The 21,825-nt window shown below is 37.2% G+C and overlaps 1 protein-coding gene across 3 annotated transcripts in view; it reads left to right on the top strand.

The window, feature by feature from the left end:
* The window catches only part of USH2A (usherin), a 388,094-nt gene that overhangs the window by 304,933 nt on the left and 61,336 nt on the right, over positions 1 to 21,825 (top strand). For all 3 annotated transcript variants that reach the window (XM_048298182.1, XM_048298180.1, XM_048298181.1), the window contains exons 56-61: positions 1,480 to 1,587; positions 2,124 to 2,307; positions 3,001 to 3,158; positions 10,285 to 10,443; positions 11,096 to 11,258; positions 17,144 to 17,498. In XM_048298182.1, coding sequence (XP_048154139.1) covers positions 1,480 to 1,587; positions 2,124 to 2,307; positions 3,001 to 3,158; positions 10,285 to 10,443; positions 11,096 to 11,258; positions 17,144 to 17,498 — 1,127 coding nt within the window. The remainder of the gene's footprint in view (positions 1 to 1,479; positions 1,588 to 2,123; positions 2,308 to 3,000; positions 3,159 to 10,284; positions 10,444 to 11,095; positions 11,259 to 17,143; positions 17,499 to 21,825) is intronic.

Genomic DNA, 21,825 nt, shown 5'->3' with positions numbered 1-21,825 from the left:
TGTGGGTTTTTGTGGAGTTGGTTGGGTGAGATTTTTTGTTTTGGTACTGTTTTAAGACATTTGGAATGCTCAGCTGGTTGGGGTTAGTAAAGCACCGCTCTAGTGGTGGACACTACGAAGAAAAGTCTCAAATTACACACAATAAATCAGGCCAGAGACCACATGTTGGAGGCAGTTTTAAAAGGACTGTGCCACAAAGCCTGTGAACAAAAGGGGATCAGTTTGTATTGTACAATGTCCTGGCACTGGGATTTCCTACTTTTTGAGTGTTTAGTTTTGCAATTTTAATACTTTCAAAGAGTTTTTGTGTCTGATTTGCTTCTTGTTGTAGTATTTGTATCCTTTGCATTTAGGAACAGGAATCTTTAATGTATTATGAGGTGTTGACAAGTGGGTCCTTGAAAACATGAGAAAGGGGTTTTCAGTGTTTGTGCCTGGTAATATCTTAAAGATCAGTTTTGAGAAATATCCAAAAGAGTCGCTATGCAGAGGTGCTGTATTGTGTGCTGGAGGGTGCTTTGTGAGGAAGGATGATCAGCAGTTCAAGCTGAGCTCTAAGGTGATCTCACAGTGGTCTGCATCTTTAACAATTTAACGACAAGAAGCCTTTAATGGGTGCACAGATTTGGCTATTCTAAAAGCTTAGTATCTTAGCCAAATTATGAGTGCGATTTTATGAGGAGCCCTAAAGTCAAATTCTTAAGCCACAGGCAATTTGATGTCAAATCTGAAGTCATTGACACACAGCACAAGGATGTTTGTAAATTTCCATGAAAAAGACAAAGCAATTTTCATCTCATTCAAGGATGTTCAGCATGGAAGGTTTGAGCTGAAAAAAAATTTTTGAAAAATTAGAAGTATGTAAAATTAATATCTTGTAATGAGAGCTTGGTTGTCAGTTCAGCTTCTAACTGCTTTGTAGCATTTATATTAAGTCTTGTAACAAATAGGGAAAAAAATAAGGGGGAAATGAGCAAACAGAAATTGAGAAGGTGACAGGAGTATCCTTGGATTTGTTTGCAATGTAGTAGAAGGTTTCATGTACAAGTGAGTATTTTATTATCTTATTATTGCAAGTGTACTTGTAATAAATTTTCAAAACATTACAGACTACATGTTTGCAAGTCCAAAACTTTAAGCAATTGCACTTTCAGGTGTTTTTCTGCATTGCAAGTGTCATCTAAATTTTTTGATTTAAAGCTGATTCAGATCTATGAGGGACATCCACAGATCTATTGCAGCATAGGCAGACATTCAATCTGAATTTTTTTGTTGGGTCTTTTAAATCAGTAGAGGATTTATGTCTAAATTAGTGAGAATTAACCATTTCAGTATTGTTCAGATGTAATATAAGAATGGTTCATTTTGCCAAAAAAGCGAAAAATTAACATTTAAGTCCAGTAACTTTCCGTGTAGAGATATAGTTCTTGGAATGAATGATGTCAATATCTCAGGCTAACCTCTGTTTGCTCTTTCTAGGTCTGCAGCCATACACTAATTACAGCTTTGTGCTTATTGCATGCACATCTGCTGGGTGTGCTTCCAGCCAAGCACTTTCAGGTCAAACTTTACAAGCTGCTCCTCATGGTAAGGGAGAAAGTCATTCTTGTAGAGCTGCAAAGAGATGGTCATACAGGCTTGTATTTTCTGCTGGTTTAACAAGGTGCCCAATTCCACTGTCATCCATCAAGCTATCATGTAGATATTTACAGAAGAGAATCTGACTCTCTTGGAGTTTTTGTATCTTGCCACATTCTCTTTACTGCCCAGCACTGCATTTCTACTTTCTTTTTGTGGGAATTTCCCCAAATTCATCTGTAAGTTAATGAAGTTAGAGTTAGAAGATGAATATTTTTTAAAGGACAAATAAATATGCAGAGACTACTGGGCCTATGAAGGCTGCAGCCTTTGGCCTTGTTCTCCATTAATCTTTACCTTGTCTAATTGGTTGCATTTGTTATAGGATAAATACAGAAAGTATGTTAAATTCTGTCATTCTCTCTGGCAATATTTTATGTTTTCATTACATTGCTGCAAACAGCTGCACGAAGTATGGGAAAGGAAAAAAAACACCTTTAAGTTTCTGCCATAAAATTAAAGTAGTATCATTATGATATCAATAGGGGTATGGCCAAAACCTCATCATATCACAGTCAGCTCAACAGAAGTGGAAGTGTACTGGAGTGAACCAAAGGAACCCAATGGACTCATTACTCATTATCGATTATTCCGTGATGGAGAGCAGATTTTCCTGGGTGGCAGTACAGACCTGAATTTCACAGATGCTAACCTGCAGCCTAACAGTAGGTAAGGCATGTTAAAGAGCTCTGGTAACAGGTGAAAGGCCTTGAAAAACACAGGTACTTGTGTTAGTGAAATGTACAAAATATAACTCACTGTGAACATGAGAAAACTCTCTTACAATATTACTTTATTACTGAAAATTGGTAGAGCACTTTTAGGAGTCTTTCAAATTTTAGAAAGGCCTTAATAAAAAGACTTCTATTTTTTTGTTGTTGTTGCTGGTTTTGAGGATAGGTCATTCTGATTCAGAGAAATGAAGCTTTTTTATTTTTTTTTTTTCTTGTCTGGTTCTTGGTAGCTCATTGGTAGGTATTTTTCCATCATGGAATATACTCTGAAAAATTCCAGGTTTTGTATGACAAACAGCACTGCACATGGTATAGAATGTTTCAGTGTATATTGAACATACAGGCTCAAAATGACTGCTGATATTTTCTTATGTAAGCTAATTTGAATTTTAGTATTGGTATTTAGTAAAGTATTTAGTATTAGTATTTTAGTATTTAAGGTTCTATGATTATTATTCTAAGTTACTTCTCTCACATTAAGAAAACTTAAATGTGAAAATCTTCACTAATGCAGTATTTGTAATACTCATTGTATTCCCTTTAAATTGGTGAAAACGGAAATGTTCTGTTACTGATATGCCTAAAGCTTCTAACTGCAGTGTCTACTGATCTTTTTGTGTTTGTGCAGATATGTTTACCAGCTGGAAGCCAGCACTTGGGGCGGCAGCAACACTAGTGATAAATATGTTATACAAACACCAGTAGGAACACCAGAGAAAATTCGTGTCCCATATAATGTCACAGTAATTGATGCATATTCTATATTTCTAGCTTGGGATGTGCCAGGTAAAAATGCATTTCTATGTAGTACTTTGTAGTAAAATGAAAGGATTGAAAAATTAGTATGTCCAGGTAGGCAGCTGAATCATTCTGATATTTTTATTCTTCATATTTGCTACTAGTGTTTGTGTGATTTAAATAACCAGTATGTAAAGCTGCTGTGTCCTAGAGATGTATTATTTTAATAATATTGACCTAGATACTTGACATGGGTATTGTGAGGTTTAGCTGATCAAAACTCTCTATGTTTTGGTGGTGTAAACTATTGCTGAGTGCAAGTATTAAGGAAAAAACCCAACAAATTACAAGTTTTCTCTTCTGTTCATGCTAACCTGAGTTGTCACCAGGGAAACCTGACAATCTTTTGGGTTGTGTGACAGAGATTCTGTGCTAGTTTTGGCCTGATGAAATTTTACTTGCTCAGGCACCTTAGTGTTATGTGGATGTTACCTTGCAGTATGATGGGTCAGCAAAGGCCCAAAAATATTTTTTCTCTAGTTACTCTTCTCCTGAACATGATCAGGTGGCCTTCACCTGCTATAGAGCTGGGCTGAGAAGGAATAATTGAATTATAGTATCTTTCTATAAGAGAAGTTATGCAGTGTTTCTTAACATAACTTAAGTGATTGGTGCACTTTACCGATGTTATAAAAATTATATGCTGTAGTTGTTGTAGGACCATGAGAGCCTTGTAATGAACAATCTTTTGTCTAGTGTGGTTCATCTCCAACAAGGTGTTTTCTAGTTTGTAGATACTGGGTTTTTTCAGTTAAAAGTATGTCAGTTTTTTTAGAAACTTCAGATGTTTGCATATTGCAGTAATGTCCATATGTGTTTTATCAATGAATTCATGGAAGTTTTTAATATCTTCTCTTCCTAATTATTTAAGATGTTCTATCCTTGCTTAGCAAAGGTCAATTGGCATTAAAGTCACCTAGTAAAAGTATTTTGCCTTCAAGACTGGGATTGCAAGTATTGTGGCAGTGCTTAGCAGTGCTCACCCTACCCATTTAAGCAATGATTAATAAATCTATAATACCCTGAGCTGTCAATCTTTTAGTTTTCAGGAGCACAAAATCCATTATAGAAATGCTATAATATATGAAAAAGATTAAAATCTTAAATTAAACTTTTCCCCCTACTGCCTGAAAGGATTTAGAACCCAGCAGAAGGCAGGTGAATTCAAATGGCATATAATCTACAGTTGGCTTTATTGGAAAGTGACTCATGCTGCATTATAGTTTTGATAATAAATATAATTTAAGGCACAAAATATTCAGCAACATTATAAATAGATTTAAAACATAAGAATATATTGGAATAGCATAGGCTGTGAAGAGTGGGGTGTTTCCCAGAAAAGCTTCTAGACCTTTTCCAGCTGCTTAGATTCCTGTTACTCACAGTGGGTTACAAGCCTGCGAGGAGAACCAGGCTCTGTGGAGTACATTTGGTTATGCTGCAATTTAGATTATGCATACAAAGGTCCATATGTTCCTGAAACCACACAATCAGAGGGATGAGGAGGAGGCTGGAAATTACGGATCTGCAGAAGATGCAGGGTTCATGTATTCACACATCTGTAGAAATCATTCTCCTCAGATGGGGAAGGAACATGGCCTTCTTTCCAGATATTGGGTCACACCTTGAACACTTATCTCACTTCCACGGATATTTGATAACTTGGACCCTTCCTCTCTGCCTTCTTGTTGTGGGGCCAATTATTTAGGTTTTTAAATATGAATACAGCACATACTGTGCTTCTGTTGGGTATTGTCCTGGTTTCAGCTGGGATGGAGTTCATTTTATTCCTAGTTAAGAAAAAGACAGGAAAGCTAATCTTGCTGTTCCTTTTATTATAGCACTTCAGGGCTACCAGCTGATACTGTAGGAATGGGGAGTACTAACAGCAGAGAAATGTTACTGAATGTTACTGAAAGCTACTAAATGCTACTAATGCTACTAAAACCTGTGTGCAGAAGCATAGTTCTAGGCAGGAGCTAGCAAACTAATTCTTGACCCTTCATAATCCCGCTTTATGCTCAGTCTGAGGTCCCTTCTAGAGGTTTTTTTCCTTAAGAATAAGACTGCAGAGGATGCAGGTGGAGGTTTATTCTGAAAGTTCTGATCTTCTGGAGTAGCATAGATCCTGTTAACATGTCCTGTGCATACAGTTGTCTGGGGTCACATACATCCCCATCTTGGTAGGATTAGCCTAAAGTGTCTACTGCTTCTTATCCTTACTTATGTCCGTGTACACAGAGTAACTGTATTTTTTTTCTGATCTATTTCCTTTCTGCACATGAATCCTTGTCTCACAATTGGCTATATTGAAGTAACAATATAAACTTATAAACTCAGAATGCACCTTTACTTATAAGGATTGTCAGGCTTGGCAGTCACTCTTGGACAAAACTGTTATTTTCACTGGTATAGACTCGATGTCAGAAAAGGTGCATTTAACTGACAAAGTTTTGGCGAGCAGGTACTTGTTCATAGTGTCTTCCTGTCTGTGCAGATCAGGGCTGCTTTGGCATTCTGTGTTATCTACTGTAATAAATTTGGATCAAATAATCATCCTCAGGATTAATTATGGACATATCCTATTACACAGACCTTCCTTTTGGATGGTTTAATTATAATGTTTCATCATCTGTAGTATATCTAAATCCTGTGACTTTATAGATAGGTAGCATTTCAAAACTCCTGACTTAGCTAAAGAGCAAGGTGGCCCAGTAGTGGTTAAAGTGATGGATTCAGAAAAAAATATTTGACTCACCTCACTCACTATGGAAAATAGGACTTTATTTTCTGCAATAGGTATTGCATTATCTTGTGTGGCACAGACCTCAGGGGCGCGGTACATTTCACTGATATGCTACAGAAGGGTATGTTACAATTCTTATGGAACAACTATCAGCACCATGGATAGAGGCAGAAGAGATGAATGGAAAAAAAAACCCACCACATAATTTCCCCAAGGTATATCCATAAATGTTATTGATAGGTAGCCATCCTGCATTCCAGCCCACTGACAACCCCACTGGTCCTCAATGGAGACCTGACCCTTCTGGGTGTCTTCAGTTGCTGCTGGTGGTAACTTGAAAGCTGAACATACTCAAGATAGGATCCTGTCATCTGCTCCTAAGATACCTGCTTCATATGTTAATGATCATCTGGATTAAAATATTTTCTTCTTCATCATGTTGTAATACTCCATCTGCCTCTAGGTTTGCTCATCAGTTGGAATGAAAGTTGTATAAAATGTGGATTTTAGTGTATTCTTCTTGGGATCAAACATGGTATGTAAACGCCATGTATTTGTCACAGCTTCCCCAACTAACCTGGTTTCTTGTGGCCTAAAAACGGGACTTTTGATGAGCCGATGTCACATTCTCTCATTTTTGGTTTTTTTGAGTAAATTGTTGTTTGCTCCACCTCACTGTAGGACAAGCTTTTCAAGCTCAATATCCAAAGTTCTGCATCTTGCAAACAGTCAGCATCTCCAGTTGTTACTGTTTTCAGAGTCTAGGTGGGAATGCTTGATGCAACCAGATTGAGACATCTGGATATTTGAAGCATAATGTAAATAGTTAATCTCAGAAAGCCAAATAGATGGATTGTTTTGTTTTGTGAATTTAAATATTAAAATATAATTTTAAAAGACATGATGTTCCTATTTCAGTATTTGTTTCCTGTAAGTGAAAAAGTTTAAGTATTTTGCTCTAATTGTGATTGGATTACACATCATAGTAAACGATTTTTCAACAATTGATTTCAAACAGATTTTAGGTGACCAGTCTGTACGTCTGTGGCTTTTCTCCCCCACTTCTAAGCATCTTGTGCTGCAAATTCTATTTTTGACCTAGCCTAGTTTTGAAGTACACAGAGCCGTCAAACCTAATTTGCAGAGTTTTGCACAGAATTGTCCGTTAGATGTTATCCAAATACACCCACAAAAACCCAGGGTTTCATTTGATTGATTTGTCCCATTGCAAAATGTGTACCTGCTGTGAAATGAAGTCGCAGAGAAAAAAAAGTGGAATAATTTAACTTTTTTATTTGTAAAGATAATCAGGGTTTTTCTGATTACATCTTAACTTCATAAATGTTAAATAACCTATCAGCATCTAGTTGTTGTAAATTATGAAAAAGAGTATTGCTGGGAATATTAACCAACTAAATCCTTGTTCTTTAGTGAACATGAAAATGTGTTATGGCAGGTTGTCATTGTGCTCGTGGTAACTTTGACACCGAATAACAAAACTGCCATTTGCACTTAGGGTAAATTGGTTCACTTGTGCTTTTATGGTTCCTTTTATTCTGACATAAATTTATGAACTCTGAAACTAACCAAGTCGTGTGGTTTCCCAGCTGACTTTAACAAATATGCCCATTTCGTTTCCTTCAGTCATCAGAGCACACAAGGTAGTGGTTTCAGACTGGCTGCAGATGCTAAAGGGTGTTCTGAAAGAAAGGGGATTTTTTACAAATTTCTGTGTTGTAAGAGTACATGTTGTAATTTTTCACATTAGAAAGTGATCCTTTGATCTTAGTAGTCAATGAATTTGATCAGAGTGTAGAAGGATTCCATGGGACATTGGAATTTTTCAGGATGCTTATGTGATTTTATTTACAATTTCATTTTCACTTCTTGAGAGTATTTTTTCTCCTGAGCATATTTATTATTGGTATCAATCCTAATATAGTGCAACTTTTAGCAGAATTTTAAGATTTTGTGTTTCAGTTGTGAGGTGGTGTTTTTTTAATAATTTCTGATATGGACTGAGCACTGTCCAACGTTTTTGGATAGGTCCGTTATTTTGAAATAGGTGTCCTTTGCTGCATACTGATGGCTGGATTCAGCTGTCCTTGTTTGTATTTAATCTTCCTTGGGAAATCAAGCATTCTGAATAGTTTCAATTTGAAAGGTTTCTGGTGATTTTGCCTAGAATAAATGCACTGATCAGATGCACAAAACTCAATTATATCACTTGCATAAGGGAATGGGTTTTTCTGGCTGAAATATCTGGTTTCAGGACTGGAGAAGATGGGGACTCTAGGAGGTTAAAAAATATTTCTGTTGGTGGGTTGTGTACCATTTCAAATTCTTTCAGATATTCTGTTATATCCTTTGCAAGCCCTCCAATTACAGGGTGAAAATGCTACTAATAATATTAATAATACTTATTATTTATCTTTAACAATATAGATTTAATTAATGGCAAAATTTTACAATGCAAACTCAAGTGCACTCTTCTGGAGCATTTCATCTTCCTTATATCAGCCAAAAAATTATTTTCTTTGTTGCACAAACAATCTACTTCAAGATCACCTCTCAGAGGTTTACTCTGTAACATCCTGCTCGATTTAAAAAGTTGTATTTCTGTTAGTCCATTCTTAATGATTAGATCTTGTTTTTCTTGTAACTTTTACACTGAAGAAGGAAAATTTTACAGAGGAATTTTTGCATTTTTCGTCTCCTTCTCCCTTCACCTCTTCCAGTGACTACTAACAACATCTTTGTTCTTCCTGTAAGCTGAGCAGTTGAATAAGATTGAAGTCATGCCTCTACTTCAGGGCTATTTTTCAGCTTTTTAGTGTAATGGCATTTTCTTTGTCTAGCATCTAGTCAGGCAGCAGAATGTTATTTCTTTGGGATTTTTATATTATCTTTTTTTCTTATGAGAATTGTAAAAACATGGTATTTCAAAGATTTTTCTGATCTTCCAAAGTACATCAGTTGTTTATAGTACCACAACTAAACTTCAAATCTCTGATTTCTTGCAAACTTTTTTTTTTAGTTAACGTGCATGTTCACATACATACTTAGCTAAAAATATCTGTCTAGCAGATGCACAACATTGGAAAAATGCTCTTTTTAGCTTCAGGGTAATAGTATCAATGTAGATGCTTTATCAGAAAAGGACCAAAAATTGCAATTAGGAGAAAAAGCTGAGTTGTTTTCCAAAGTTACAAATGGAAAGATTCTCAAGGTCTGGACAAATCTCAGAACTGCTCACAGGCATCTGGTCCTTGTTGCAGTCACAAAGACATCTCTGTGACTTCTAAAGTAGGTGTTGTGTTGAAAGAGAAATGTGCTTTTACTAATCAGATACATCTTGACTCATCTCAGAAAGGAACCTTGACTAGTTTGTGCTTTGTCCTTTCTTAGGGCTGTTCCTTCCGTGACTGCAGAATGAAGGAAACACACTTAACACATGCTCTTCTTTGGTCGTTCTCTTGGTTTTATGAAATTGCTGCTGTCTGCACAGACCAGTCTATAGTGGACAAAAAATAAAAAGCCTACAACCCATTTCCTAATTGCAAAAAATACCACCCAAGGAAACCAAAAATCAAACAAAACCACCAACCAATCAACCAAAACCCTTAGAGAAGCCATGTGGAAAAAGAAAAGACAACATCCAGGAACATCTGCCTGTTGTTCTAAAGGGATGGTGTATGGCTTAGCTTGTTCTTCTGAAGGAACAGAATTTTTCAGCTTCTCAAGAAAACTGGAAAATTTAGAACTGACATCATGGGGATAGGAATAGATGGCAAAAATGTTTGAATTCAAATAGTAAAAATTGAGAGGTTTTTTCTAACAAAACCAGAACAGTTTATCTTTACAACATTTAAAATTATATGTTTTTTGGCTCACGCTACTGTATTGTACTCTACTGGTGAAGCAGGCTAAGAACCTACACTCAGCTACTGCTTTTAGGCTAAAAAGGCATAATTTGCTGAATGATTGTAATTCACTTGTTTGATCATATGACTATTCAAACACTACATAACAGCTTAGTACCTGTTACTCCTCCAAAATATATACAAGCTGCCTGGTTCCAAGTCATAAGGTCGGTCTTCCCAGAAGTGGCAATTGCAAAACAGGCATTGACTGAATTGAATTTTGATTCTTACCTAAGAACCATAATGTCTATCTTCCAGTTATAATCTGCAGACAGATTTGTTTCAGTTTATATTTAAATGATTGTAGTTTTCAAAAGAGGCAGTAGGGAAAACCTCCAGAGGGGGCTTACATTTAAAATTGCATGTGATGAATGTCTCTTTGAAGTTGTCCTGCACTGTTGTTAGTGGTTCAGATAATCACTGGTTCCTCTCTGTTTCACAACAGGGATATTCATTGTCAATGTGCCTTTGGAATACAACATCCTACTAAATGCGAGCAGTCCCACTCTGCTGGTGAAGCCAGTAGGACGCGCACATTTTGCCTTTGTCGATGGCTTGGATCCCTACACCCTGTATGAGATAAGAATACAAGCATGCCAGAGTGGTAAGGCAATTTAAAACACTCATCTGTGTGACTGGAAGGGATTTTCCAGGTAGATTCAACTCTGCAAAACAGTTGAAATTCTGTTTTTACATTGGAGTCAAATGTTTACCTAGTAAAAAGAAAGCCTAGCACTGAATGAAGCATTAAATATTTCTCCAGGTATCATGTATGTATTTCTCCATATATCATGAATATCTAAAATGGAGATGTAAAATATGTATTTCAGGTTACACATGCCACTTTATTAAAAGCTCTTCACAAGCAGCTTAAAGATCTTTGAAAATGGTTGTACAGAACTGAATCAGTTCTGTTAACTACTCAACAAAAGAAGTGATAATCATAAAGACAGGAGAGAAGAGCCCAAAAGTGACAAAATGCCCTGACTTTGATTGAAATTTTCAAAATTCTATTGAAACAAGTGTTTCCAAAATGACCATTTTGAATAATTTGCTCCTCACTCTCACTGGTGAAAATCAGGAATAATTCATCGGTAGAGTTGTAGTAATTTAAATGAGTATTTAACAATGAAATGAGGTGAAATGAGGCACCATTTCCACCAGCAGCTTCTTTACTTGACATTCATTTGCTTTTAATGTATTTTTTTTTGTTGAGGACAAAGCTCTTATCCCTACACAAACTTCTGTTTTTGTAGGTGGGTGTGGAGTGGGTGGTCAAACATATTCAAGAACTGCAGAAGCACCTCCCAGAGAACTGAGCCCACCTATTATTAAAGCAATTGGACCTGCACTCATAGAAGTGAAATGGGCACCACCCAAGAAACCAAATGGCATCATTACTAACTACTTTATTTACAGGTAAATGCCCTTATTGCCTCAGAATCTAAGTCTTACTGAACGGTTCCTTTCATTATTCCTTGATATTTTGGGAGGTGAAAAAAGGTGTAGAACTACATGAAAAAATATACATTACCTTTCAAATGCTAAGGTAAGGAGCTGATCTGTGGATGGCCATGTTGGGAGCTCAAACAAGAACCATCTTCCTGAACTACAAATGACAAATAAAAGCACGTGAAAATAGATGTTTTAAAAATTCAAGGGAACAAAAGATTTTATAAAAAGTTCGTAGGATAGATACTTTTACTGTGTTTACCCAGACCACTAGGTACAAACTTCACTCTTCTCTGATAGACAGTTGAGAATTTTGTAATTGAAACAGGAGTAACTCACAAATTCTGAGACTTTTAAAAGCAGGAAAAGGCATCTAGGTTCCTAAACCAGATCAATTTTCCAAGATAATTTATGTTCCTAAATAATCTGGACAGTGATTACAGTGCATCTGTTTATGTTCCTTGGTGTTTGTATTCATCTGCCCTGTGTAGGTTGTTGACTGATGCATTCTCACTTCCCATAAGGAGTTTCCTAAGCCCTGAGTTAGGAGTTTCCTAAGCCCTGAGTGAGGAGTTTTCTGTACAGATAGCTGTGTTTAGGGCAGTATTAAACTAGCAGAGCACTGATGTCTGCTGTGCCTGTTGACCCTTTGTTAAAAGCTTGCTGAAACGACCTTCTTAAATAGCTTCAGAAGTCAGAGAATGTTAAGACTCAAGCCATATATTGGAGAGGGATTTAAACTCTGAAGCTCCTGGGTTTTCCAGCTCTGTGTGGCAAACACATGCTGGCCTGATCCTAGCCTCCCACAAAGAGTTTGGGACTTTTTATTATATTAAAGGTGTGACTGAGAAGATGGGTAATCAAATTACCTTTTGGAATCCTCAGTGATAATTAATATAAATTCACTTTTGCCTTAAACATGTTAGTAATCTCTAAAAATTCCTGCTGTCTTGCAATACCCTTTTGTTTGCCTTTTTTTAATTGTCTGATCAAAAACCTGAGTCCCTCCCCTGCATAAAGAGGAATAAAGTGTATGTTATAGCCCAAGACATGTCTTCACTCCGTTGGTTTTGTAAATAAAGCTGATGATTACCGCTGCTATTCCATGGCAACCATAGAAAGGGAAAACAGGAAATATAATGCAGAAAGCCTGCTTCAGTGAAAAATACTGTAAATTGAATTTGACAGCATTTGATGGCATTTGATTATTCTAGTCACAGCCAAACAATGATATAAAGAGTAATATGAAACAGAATGTGTTACTGCCTAGCAGACTCAAAAGCAATAAACCTTCCTCCAATGTGACACAATCACTTCACAATCATAATTGTAGCCTGTTTGATACCTCTGAGTACAGCAGAAGGGCACTGACTGACATAGATACATTTTGTTTTTTATTTAAAGTGAAATGAAAATGGCGCACTGGGGCTCCAGATACAATCGGTATATTCACCTACATAGGCATGAATCACTTGGCAGTTATTTCAGCTGAAGTTTAAATGTGCTTAGACAACAACAATATCAAATCTTTCTCAGATAGCTGCAAAAAAATCAGAAATGGGATGTAAGCACATAGTTCTTTTTCATTTTCTAGCCACACATGGCCTTACATTGTTATAGCAGCAAGACTGCAGTATTTCTATGGGAGGTTATGGAATGTAATTTCTTCTTCAGTATGTGCCTCTTCCTTACTGCATCACCACCAAAATAAATTCATTTAACTCAAAACCTGGAATGCTTGGGGACCTAGTGTGTGTGCAGATCTCTGCATTAAAGTGGCAGGACACGTGCTTTCCTCTAGCATCATAAAAGTACTCCCAAGTTTGCAGCCATTTTGCTAGAAACCAAAAAATTAAAATGTTATTTTATGATAGAAGAGATGGTGATATTTTGTTTTTGATTCATAAAGCAGACTTAAACACAGATCTGAGACTTTTAAAATTTTCTAGGAAGGACCACAACTTAGAAGAGTTTGTGAATGAGAAAAGATCTGGTTCATGAGATAGTCACCTAATCTAGTTCTGTTCCCATTCATCTTGACATAACATTGCTGTGCCAACCACAGAAGTTGCTACTCTGAAAAAAATAATAATATTATGAAAATAGAATATATATGGTTTTTTTTCCTATATTTTAGTAAGTTAGAGGTCACATGAGCTAATGGAGCTGCTCTCTATTGATTACCAGCAGGCTCAGTATAGGAGGCACATGAGATGGCCCTTAAAGACATATTGCCTGTAAAATTAGAAGTATTTTGGTTCTTAACTTCCTTAAGGGAGTGTCTGAATTTCTGTCAAACTGTCTATGTCTTGCCCAATAAGATTATATTATTTAGTATATATTTGTGAAATTGAAATGTAGCTCTCTTGAGCTGACCTGTCCTGTTGGTGAAAATGTAGCAGAAAAATCAAGAGGAAATTTGAGACAGAAGACATGTCTCAGTGGCTGTCATGACTTGCAGTGTAGAGGCTTCTAGACTGACTCTTTATGATTAATTCATTGCTTAACTGTACACTCTTAACCATGAGTTGTACCCAAGACAGTTTCCAAGGAACATATGTTACTGGATGGTTTAATGTAGGAATCCCTATGGATGGTTATGTCATTGAATACAAGACCTCCTGAAGGCTTTTATTTATACCTGTAGTTGATGTAATACCCAACCTAAACTAGTGTATTACATGCAATAACCTCAAATTCCTTTTGCTCTTTTTTTTTTCACATCAGAACTCATGTTTAGAAAAAATACTCCAAGTCATAAAAGCTACATTAGTGTAGATTTGTTGAGTACAAATGTAAGTGAGGTTTCTTTGTTTAATTAGATGGGAAACTGCAGAGGGGGAGCATTGCTAATGTTGCATTGTTCCCCCACATTTAACAGCATGATTCCCCAATCATTTGAATTTTACCCCAAGACTTCTCATTGTTCCTAAAAATAACTCACTACCACTGTGGTAAGGAAAGCAGCAGGCGCTGCTAGAACATGTAATTTAGTTGTATGGTGAAAGGTAAACGTGAGGAGTAATTCTGGTTTGACCCGCGAGACCTCGGGGATTCGCCGTCTCTGCACACGCAGGGAAGGCGAGGGGCGAACGCTGGCAGTCTGCGCTGCTGCGGCGCAGCTCTGGAGTTATCTGTCACAAAGAAGATTATATTCTCCTCCTTATGTCATCCGCCTCAGATTGGCACTGGGGCAGGGAGAATTTGCCCTTATAAAAATAACTATCTGAACATCTTCAAAATGAATGTAAGCAGCAAATCAGACTATGCAGATTAAGAGACAGCTTCCAGCTCTTGGAAATGTTATTCTCCCTTGCAGCTCGTTGTACGTAAGAAATACTTCCAGTTAAATGAGCAGCTGAATCTTAAATCTTAAGACGATTGAAATGATTACAGATTGTTGAACCACTTCTGTTCAAAGTTTATTCATACATGAAGATATTCTGGTTTTTAGCACTACAGATGGAACCATTTACCTAACCATAAGTTTCATTCATTAAATATTCAGCAGTAATAAGATCTAAATACTTAACCAGGCTACAGTGTACAGCTTTGCCTGTGAATCAGCTTACAGTTGGTGGCATATTTGATCATTCAGTGTGAAAAAAACTGTTTATCACAGTTTAGAATATTTATAAAACATAAATTTATGTATTTGTGTAAGTCCCACACTGTTTGGTCAGCAAGACACATTAAATGTGACTTCATTGCATTAAAATGTACTCTCTTTTCCCTTATTTACAGCAATTTTTTTGGACATGTTTTTGAGTACACAGAGGAAAGGCTGTATTTTTAGGCTCAGGAGAAAGCCATAGTAGTGATTCACCTTTCAAAATTATATGGCTTGCATTACGTCAGTGAGCAGCATCCAAGGGAGAGTTCTGCAGGAAGCTTAACTTGCCTTTATAATAGAGCATGGGGAATTGTATTAAAAATTGCTGCTGGAATTTTGGAGACAATGGGAAATTTTGGACCCTGACTCTTACAGAGAGACTGAGGATTTCTAGGGAATTTTTCCTGCTTCTTCTACCTGCCAGTCTTTGCCCAGTTCTGCCAAGCAACCCTCAGTATCAACACATCTTACAATTTACCTATTTCACTATGATAGAGATATTGCACCTCAAAACTCTTCTATTTATAAAAAAGTCACACTTTAACCCTTGTAGACTGAACAGTGTCCATATAATCTGCTTATCTCAGAATTTAGCAAAAATTATTCAGCTTCATATAAGAAAATAATGTCTTCGTTCCTGCCTTATATATGCATATACGCAAAGGATGAGTAAACAGCTGTGTACACACTTGCATTCATTATGGTCTTCATATTTGCATGTTAATACCTGGGAATATATTATTACAAGCAGCTAAGATTATCAGTTTTAAAAAATCAATGCTTTTTTATTTTTAAATTAATTCCTGGTTTGATCTAACAAAATGAAAACCAACAACATTCTTTGAAACACAGATTTTCTCCTGCCAAAGAAATGTTCTACAGCTTCTATGTGTGCATGTAGTGATGATGACACCCAGTAGCCAGAAAAACCAATTTTACTTCTGCAAATTTGCCCTACTTGCAATAAAACTGGCAGATAATGTGATTTGGATTTTTGTTGTTGGCATCGAGGGTGAAAGTGCTTTTATGTTCTGCAGAGGCCAAGGTTCTTGTGAAGAGTAGGGGAAATACTTAAATTCATGTGCAGTACAGCCCAACCATCACTGGGATTTATCACAGTGTTTAAATGTAACCAACTTAATTTCACACAAACATTTTTATGCCAAGTGAAAGAATTGATTTGATAACTCTGTTTTGAAGATGAGCACTCAGCTTATTAAAACTGTTGTAAATTATATAGAAAAAGGGGCCATATTACAGAGGGGCTGAGGATCATCTGTAATCTCTGGTAATCAGAGTATCACCAGGTCCAACACAAGCATATCTGGAGTAGTAATGCTATATATACATATATATGTGTACAAATGTGTGTGTCTGTGTATACATATATGTGTGTGTATATATATATATGTACTAAAAGGAAAACCCATTGTGCCAAAAATGTATGCAGGAATTTTCTTCATATCTCTTAGGTTTGCATTTTTAAACAAAAACAGTGTTGGAAAAAATACGTAGTTTATTACAGAAAACACTATGTGTGATATTTTAATGAGGTTTGGTGGTGGAGCTGCAAATTCAGCTAAGTTTATGCACAAGGGATTACTTATTCCATTTGCAAGAAAAAATGGGATATTTAGTGTGAGCAAACCAGAATTTGAAAGTGCACAGCTTTAGTTTTGAGGGCACGAAAGTATATTTATCCCTTGTTCACTAGGTAACATTTTTCTCCAGTAAATTGGTCATAAGTTTTCCATAAATGAGGCATCCTGAGGTGCATACCTCCATAAATAGATTGATTTTCAGAAGTGCTGAAAACTTGCACCCATTTTGCAATTCAAGTCATTGCTTAGCAACTACAGATAAATTTAAAATTTCACATTCTAAGTTCTGAAAGTCTCATTTGTGGTGTGTTCTATCCTAGAAGGACAACATGCTGCTGTGTTGCTATTCTGTTACCCTGGGCTTGTTTGCCATGTTTTATAGTATACTTCTAGATAAAGGAGAATAATTGATTGCCGAAAAAATCTCTCTTCACTACTCAGCACCTAACACAAGTTCAGGAAAATGCTTTTAAGGTGCAAAGATAGGTAGGCAGTTCCTTGTGTGTGTGTGTAACATACAGAAATAAGTTCAGTATTTTTCTGAGATACAAGCTGAACTTGGAACTTCAGGATCTACTATTATGGGTCTGCTAAAGCTATTTTCAAATTTAAACACACTGCTTTTGATTTTATTCCAGACGTCCTGTGGGCAGTCAAGAAGAGCTGCTTTTGTTCATCTGGACTGAAGGAGCTTTGGAATTCATTGATGCATCCGATGCTCTCCAGCCTTTTACTCTCTATGAGTATCGTGCCAGAGCTCAGAATTCTGTGGGGTCCGTGGACAGCCTGTGGGCTTCAACCCAGACTCTGGAGGCTTCCCCGTGGGGCATGGCAGCCCCTTGGGCACAAGCCACGAGTGCGTACTCGGTGCGGTTGAACTGGACGCAGCCAGCCTCGCCCAACGGTGTCATATCTCTGTACAGAGTGGTCTATCAAGAGAAACGCAGCGACCCGACATTTAGCACCCCAGCTGTCACAGCACTCACCGTAATGGTAAGAACTGGGCCACAAATCCAGTTTTAAAATGTGTTTACTCTGCTTTGATCTTGGTTGTATTTTAAAATCTCCTTTAACCCTGATGTGAAGAGTGGGGTTTACAGTTGCCAGTTGTTCTGTTGGTTTAAATTTTGTGTTTGGCCCAATGCAGACTAAAACATTTCACGTTAATATTGAGTTTCTGGTAGGGGCGAGTAGATTACTCAAAAGCATGGATGTGTCATGTCTGGAGGAATTAAGCACACGCATTTGTCAGCCTTGCTCTGAAAATACTGTTCCAAGCTTTCTGTCTGCTGACAAAATTAGTTTCACAGGACCTGTACAAAGAACAGCAATATCACTCCTCCTTGTATAGAGCTCTGTTTTTTATTTCAGTTGGAATCATAAAGTGAATGAATTAATTAGTAATTACGTAGTTCATATATGCAACCCATTTGCATGTTCCCCTCATAATTCATCAGTAATAAAAGCAGTTCTACTTTTATTTCCAATTCACGTGCTTATATTAGAATTTTCCTTTGCACTGCTGATCTGTCTTTCCCTTCTCTTTCTTTCCCTGTTTCTATTCAGTATGTGAAGGGATAGATTTGGGAAAGGGCATTGTTTTGTGACCTGTCTAACAACATTGTGTAAACCAGTGACAGAAGTGGTTGTGTTTTGTGCATTTGCCACTGCTCCTTCCCCCTGTATATTACATTCTAGTCTTTGTACAGTAAGACAGCTTATAGATAGTTGGACTGAACTGTTGTATATTAGGACAGCTGCTGTACTTGGTTGTCTTCTGAAATAAGTTTTAAAAGTTTAAGGAGGTTGTAATAAAGTTTGGTTTCCTCAGCAGTGCCACCTCAAGTTCATGAACCTAGAATTTTCCCTGAATTATCTTCACAGTCCGTGTTTGTATCAAATAACACTGGAAATCCCCTAAATTCTTAATCATCCCAATTATAAAGTATCTGCTTGATGATTCAAGTAGGATTCTAAAAAGCTTTCCCTGGAATACCCAGTAGTAACCTTTAAGTAACTTCCTCTGACAAATCTCAACATGACACAGTGGAAGAAGTTTCCAGCTTCGTAATCTTACACACCCTTGATCATAGGGTTGCAAAGCAGTTTTGTGTCTAGCTTCCTAAATGGATTAAGTTTGTAGTACATCTTTTTCTGAAAAGGAAAACAGGTCCTGAAGTGAATTATAGGAATAATGTATACTTTTGCCTGTGGAAGCATTGCACAACACGCTGGACTTTAAAAACTAGATTGGGATTCTAAAGTTCAGTGGCATTTTGGTACTTAGCTCTCTTAACTTGTTTTAAGAAAAATAACCACCATCATAATTGTGAGGACACACCTAAGATTTTAAAACCAGTGAGAAGCCAGGGCTTCTCCTACTACTCTGCTTCAGCAGCGTGCAATGTGTTGCTGAGCATCAGAATTGACCTGGTTGGTCATGCATTGCAATGTCTTCTAAGCATGCCGCCAGCAACAACAGAAAATGTCCAAGATGGTTGTACTGTGGGCAATAAAACCTACAAAAATGGTCTTTTAAATAATGTTGCTATGGCATGTTTCTTTAACAGCATCAGTTAAAAGCCTTTTAGATTAACAAGCTATTATTTACTGAATTCATATTTTCCTGGCTCCAAAATCCTTTATTTTCCCCAAACAGTATCCTGAATCAAAATGACATTCTGGCAGCATACATATAGCTGTTCTACTAGCATTGCAGCAAAGCTAGCTTGCATGGGTTTTCTACTGTCCTTTGTCTTGATCATGGATCAATTATTATTTTTGCTACCCATTTTTATTTAAAATACTATACTACCCTTTGGGGACAACTCTTTCTGCACATCTCTTCCATCTCCTCCATCAGTTGCACTCACTTTAAGCTGTTGCAGCTGTATTAACTGAGTAGAATTGCTGCTGATTTATACCAAGGACCTGAGATCTGAATCCCACATCTTCTGAATATAGCAGAACAGCTGAAGCTTTGAATCAAAGTTATTGACATACAGCGGATGGAGTCCTGTTATCAAAGATACCTGCAGGAGGTTAGGTCAATTATCCCAGCAGGCAAAAACCTGGACAGCAACTTTTAAAGTTATAAATGCTTAAAAATAGAATTTTATCATGGAATTGCTGATATACCCTTAACTTTAGCTTTGTGAATAAGATACTTTAATTAAAATGTAATTCTATTGAAGGAACTAGAATTCCAATGATTAAACTTCTGCCCCTTTAAAATATAGCCTTCATGGGTACTAGGCTAAATCATTTAATCTCCTAAAGCATCTCTATTGGAGCTCCCTCGTGGGATATGCCATTAGTCATTCTCTCTCACAGGCTTCCATGTTACAAGTAAGACTTAAAGTATTAAGAAAGCAATGAGTTTGGTCCTTTATTTAATCTGTTACACTCCATTCTTATCCTATTAGATTATTCCAGAAAAAAAAGCAGTGCTAGAATCATGGTGGCTGATCCCACCCTGGCCCTGGGACATAAAGCTTGACCAAAACTTAGAGGAGAAATACAATCCTTGTGACACTGTAGGATACAAATTAAGTTTTTCCTAATGTCCCTGCAGACTGTTCTAATATGACAGCTTCATTTCCATCCATTTCAGAGCCAAATGCAAAGCATCTTCTGGGTTTTCAAACAATTTGACAGACTTATCCACTATACCTTCCCCAAATCCAGCTATTTAATCTCCGTTAATATGTATTTGAGTTAATATGTCAAAGGTATGGCTGGCTGGTACCTTAAGGTTGTCACTGACGCCTTGAAATTTTACACTGCCTGTGGAGATAAAAACAAGAACTCAATTCTCAGAGCAAAAGCTGCTACCCCTGAAATGAAAGGAGGGTGTCCTGCGCCGTTAGAAGCAAGTGACATACGCAGGAGCCATTTTGATGCTTCATAGTTAAAAAGCAGTGTCACCCATTTCCTCAGCTTGTTTGGCCAGGAGTGTAGTGACAGATGTTAGGTGACAGTGAGTTAAACTGACATTCTGGTTTATTTGCAGAGCAAAGTCAAGTCAAGACTGGTTAGAGCAGCAGAAGTGTCTCCCACAATGTCTTTGCACTTCATTTTAACCCTCTAAAGCAGGAATCATATTTAGTGTCTTGAGAGCATTAACATGAGACAGACGTGTTTATAGGGGAAGGGATTGGTAGTAGGTTCTCATTCACAGAAATCTGCATAAAGTGACTGGATTGTCAAAGCAAGCTTCTCACTCCTGTGAACTTAGAACTTAAGCTTGTGAACACAAACCCCAGAGCTGATTTAATTATAAAGCCAATGAGTGCCTGCCAAATGTCATCAAAGCACCACAGCTCTTTAACTGCTGTATTCCTAATGTGGCTGTGAGGTAGAACTGTGGCTAGGTTTGGACATTCCTTGGTACATGTTTTGTGGGTGTATAATGCTGTTTTTCCCATGACAATTATATCAAGTGTTTGGTTGTTTATTGTGAACAGGAGAATTCAAAGCCAGGAAAATGAGTAAAAAAATAGAAAATATGTAGCTGTTAGAATAAGCCTGGAGAAAGAAGAGCATCCAGAGATGAGGGTTAAAAAGAAAAACTCTGCCTGCTATGGGCAGTGCTCCCCAGTTATTATTATGTAGAATCAAGGTCTCAGTGTGTTAAATTCACCTCAGCCAAGTGTAGATAAAAGTGCAATGTGCTTGTTAGAGGATGCAAGAGATAGGCGTAAGCATTCTAGGCCTTTTTCCTGGGAAATCCTGCACTTGTGCACAGGTCTTCTCGCAATGTGTTTTGTAATGTGAGGCTCTCAGACCAAACTTGTCCTTAAAGACTTTTTTTGGATTAACCATGCCAGCTTGGGGTGAAAAAATTAACGCATCTCTTAGCTGCTATCACTGCCTCAGCAAAGCCTCTGGTTTGAATGCAGCTGTGCTAACAGCTGAGAACACATGTTGGCTTCCCTTACATTATTTGGGGAGGTGGTATGTAACTGCACTGGCCAAGCTTCTCTTGGCAGGTGCTGTGACAGGGAAATCTGTAGACATTGCAGAATAGCAGTAATAAAGACTTTGGTAGGAGGATGAGGCTTTGGCTAATGTGATTGTGTTGTTATAAGCAGACAGTAATTTAAGCATCAAATAAACTGAGTCAGAATATTAAGTATAGTTGACTTGTTGAAAAACTCCATATCAAAAGTAATATATCAGAAGTAATCTTGAGTGGCCAGTACTGTCATACATGCATGCCTCCTATGCAGGATTTTACAGATATCTGGAATCATGCATCCAGAGTTAGTCTCTTTCTATTCAGTGCATTTAAAAATACTTATTGCATTCATGTGTGATC

This window comes from Corvus hawaiiensis, chromosome 3, assembly GCF_020740725.1.
Source record: "Corvus hawaiiensis isolate bCorHaw1 chromosome 3, bCorHaw1.pri.cur, whole genome shotgun sequence".
Taxonomy (NCBI): Eukaryota; Metazoa; Chordata; class Aves; order Passeriformes; family Corvidae; genus Corvus; species Corvus hawaiiensis.
This window is presented reverse-complemented; position numbering and strand designations above follow the sequence as displayed.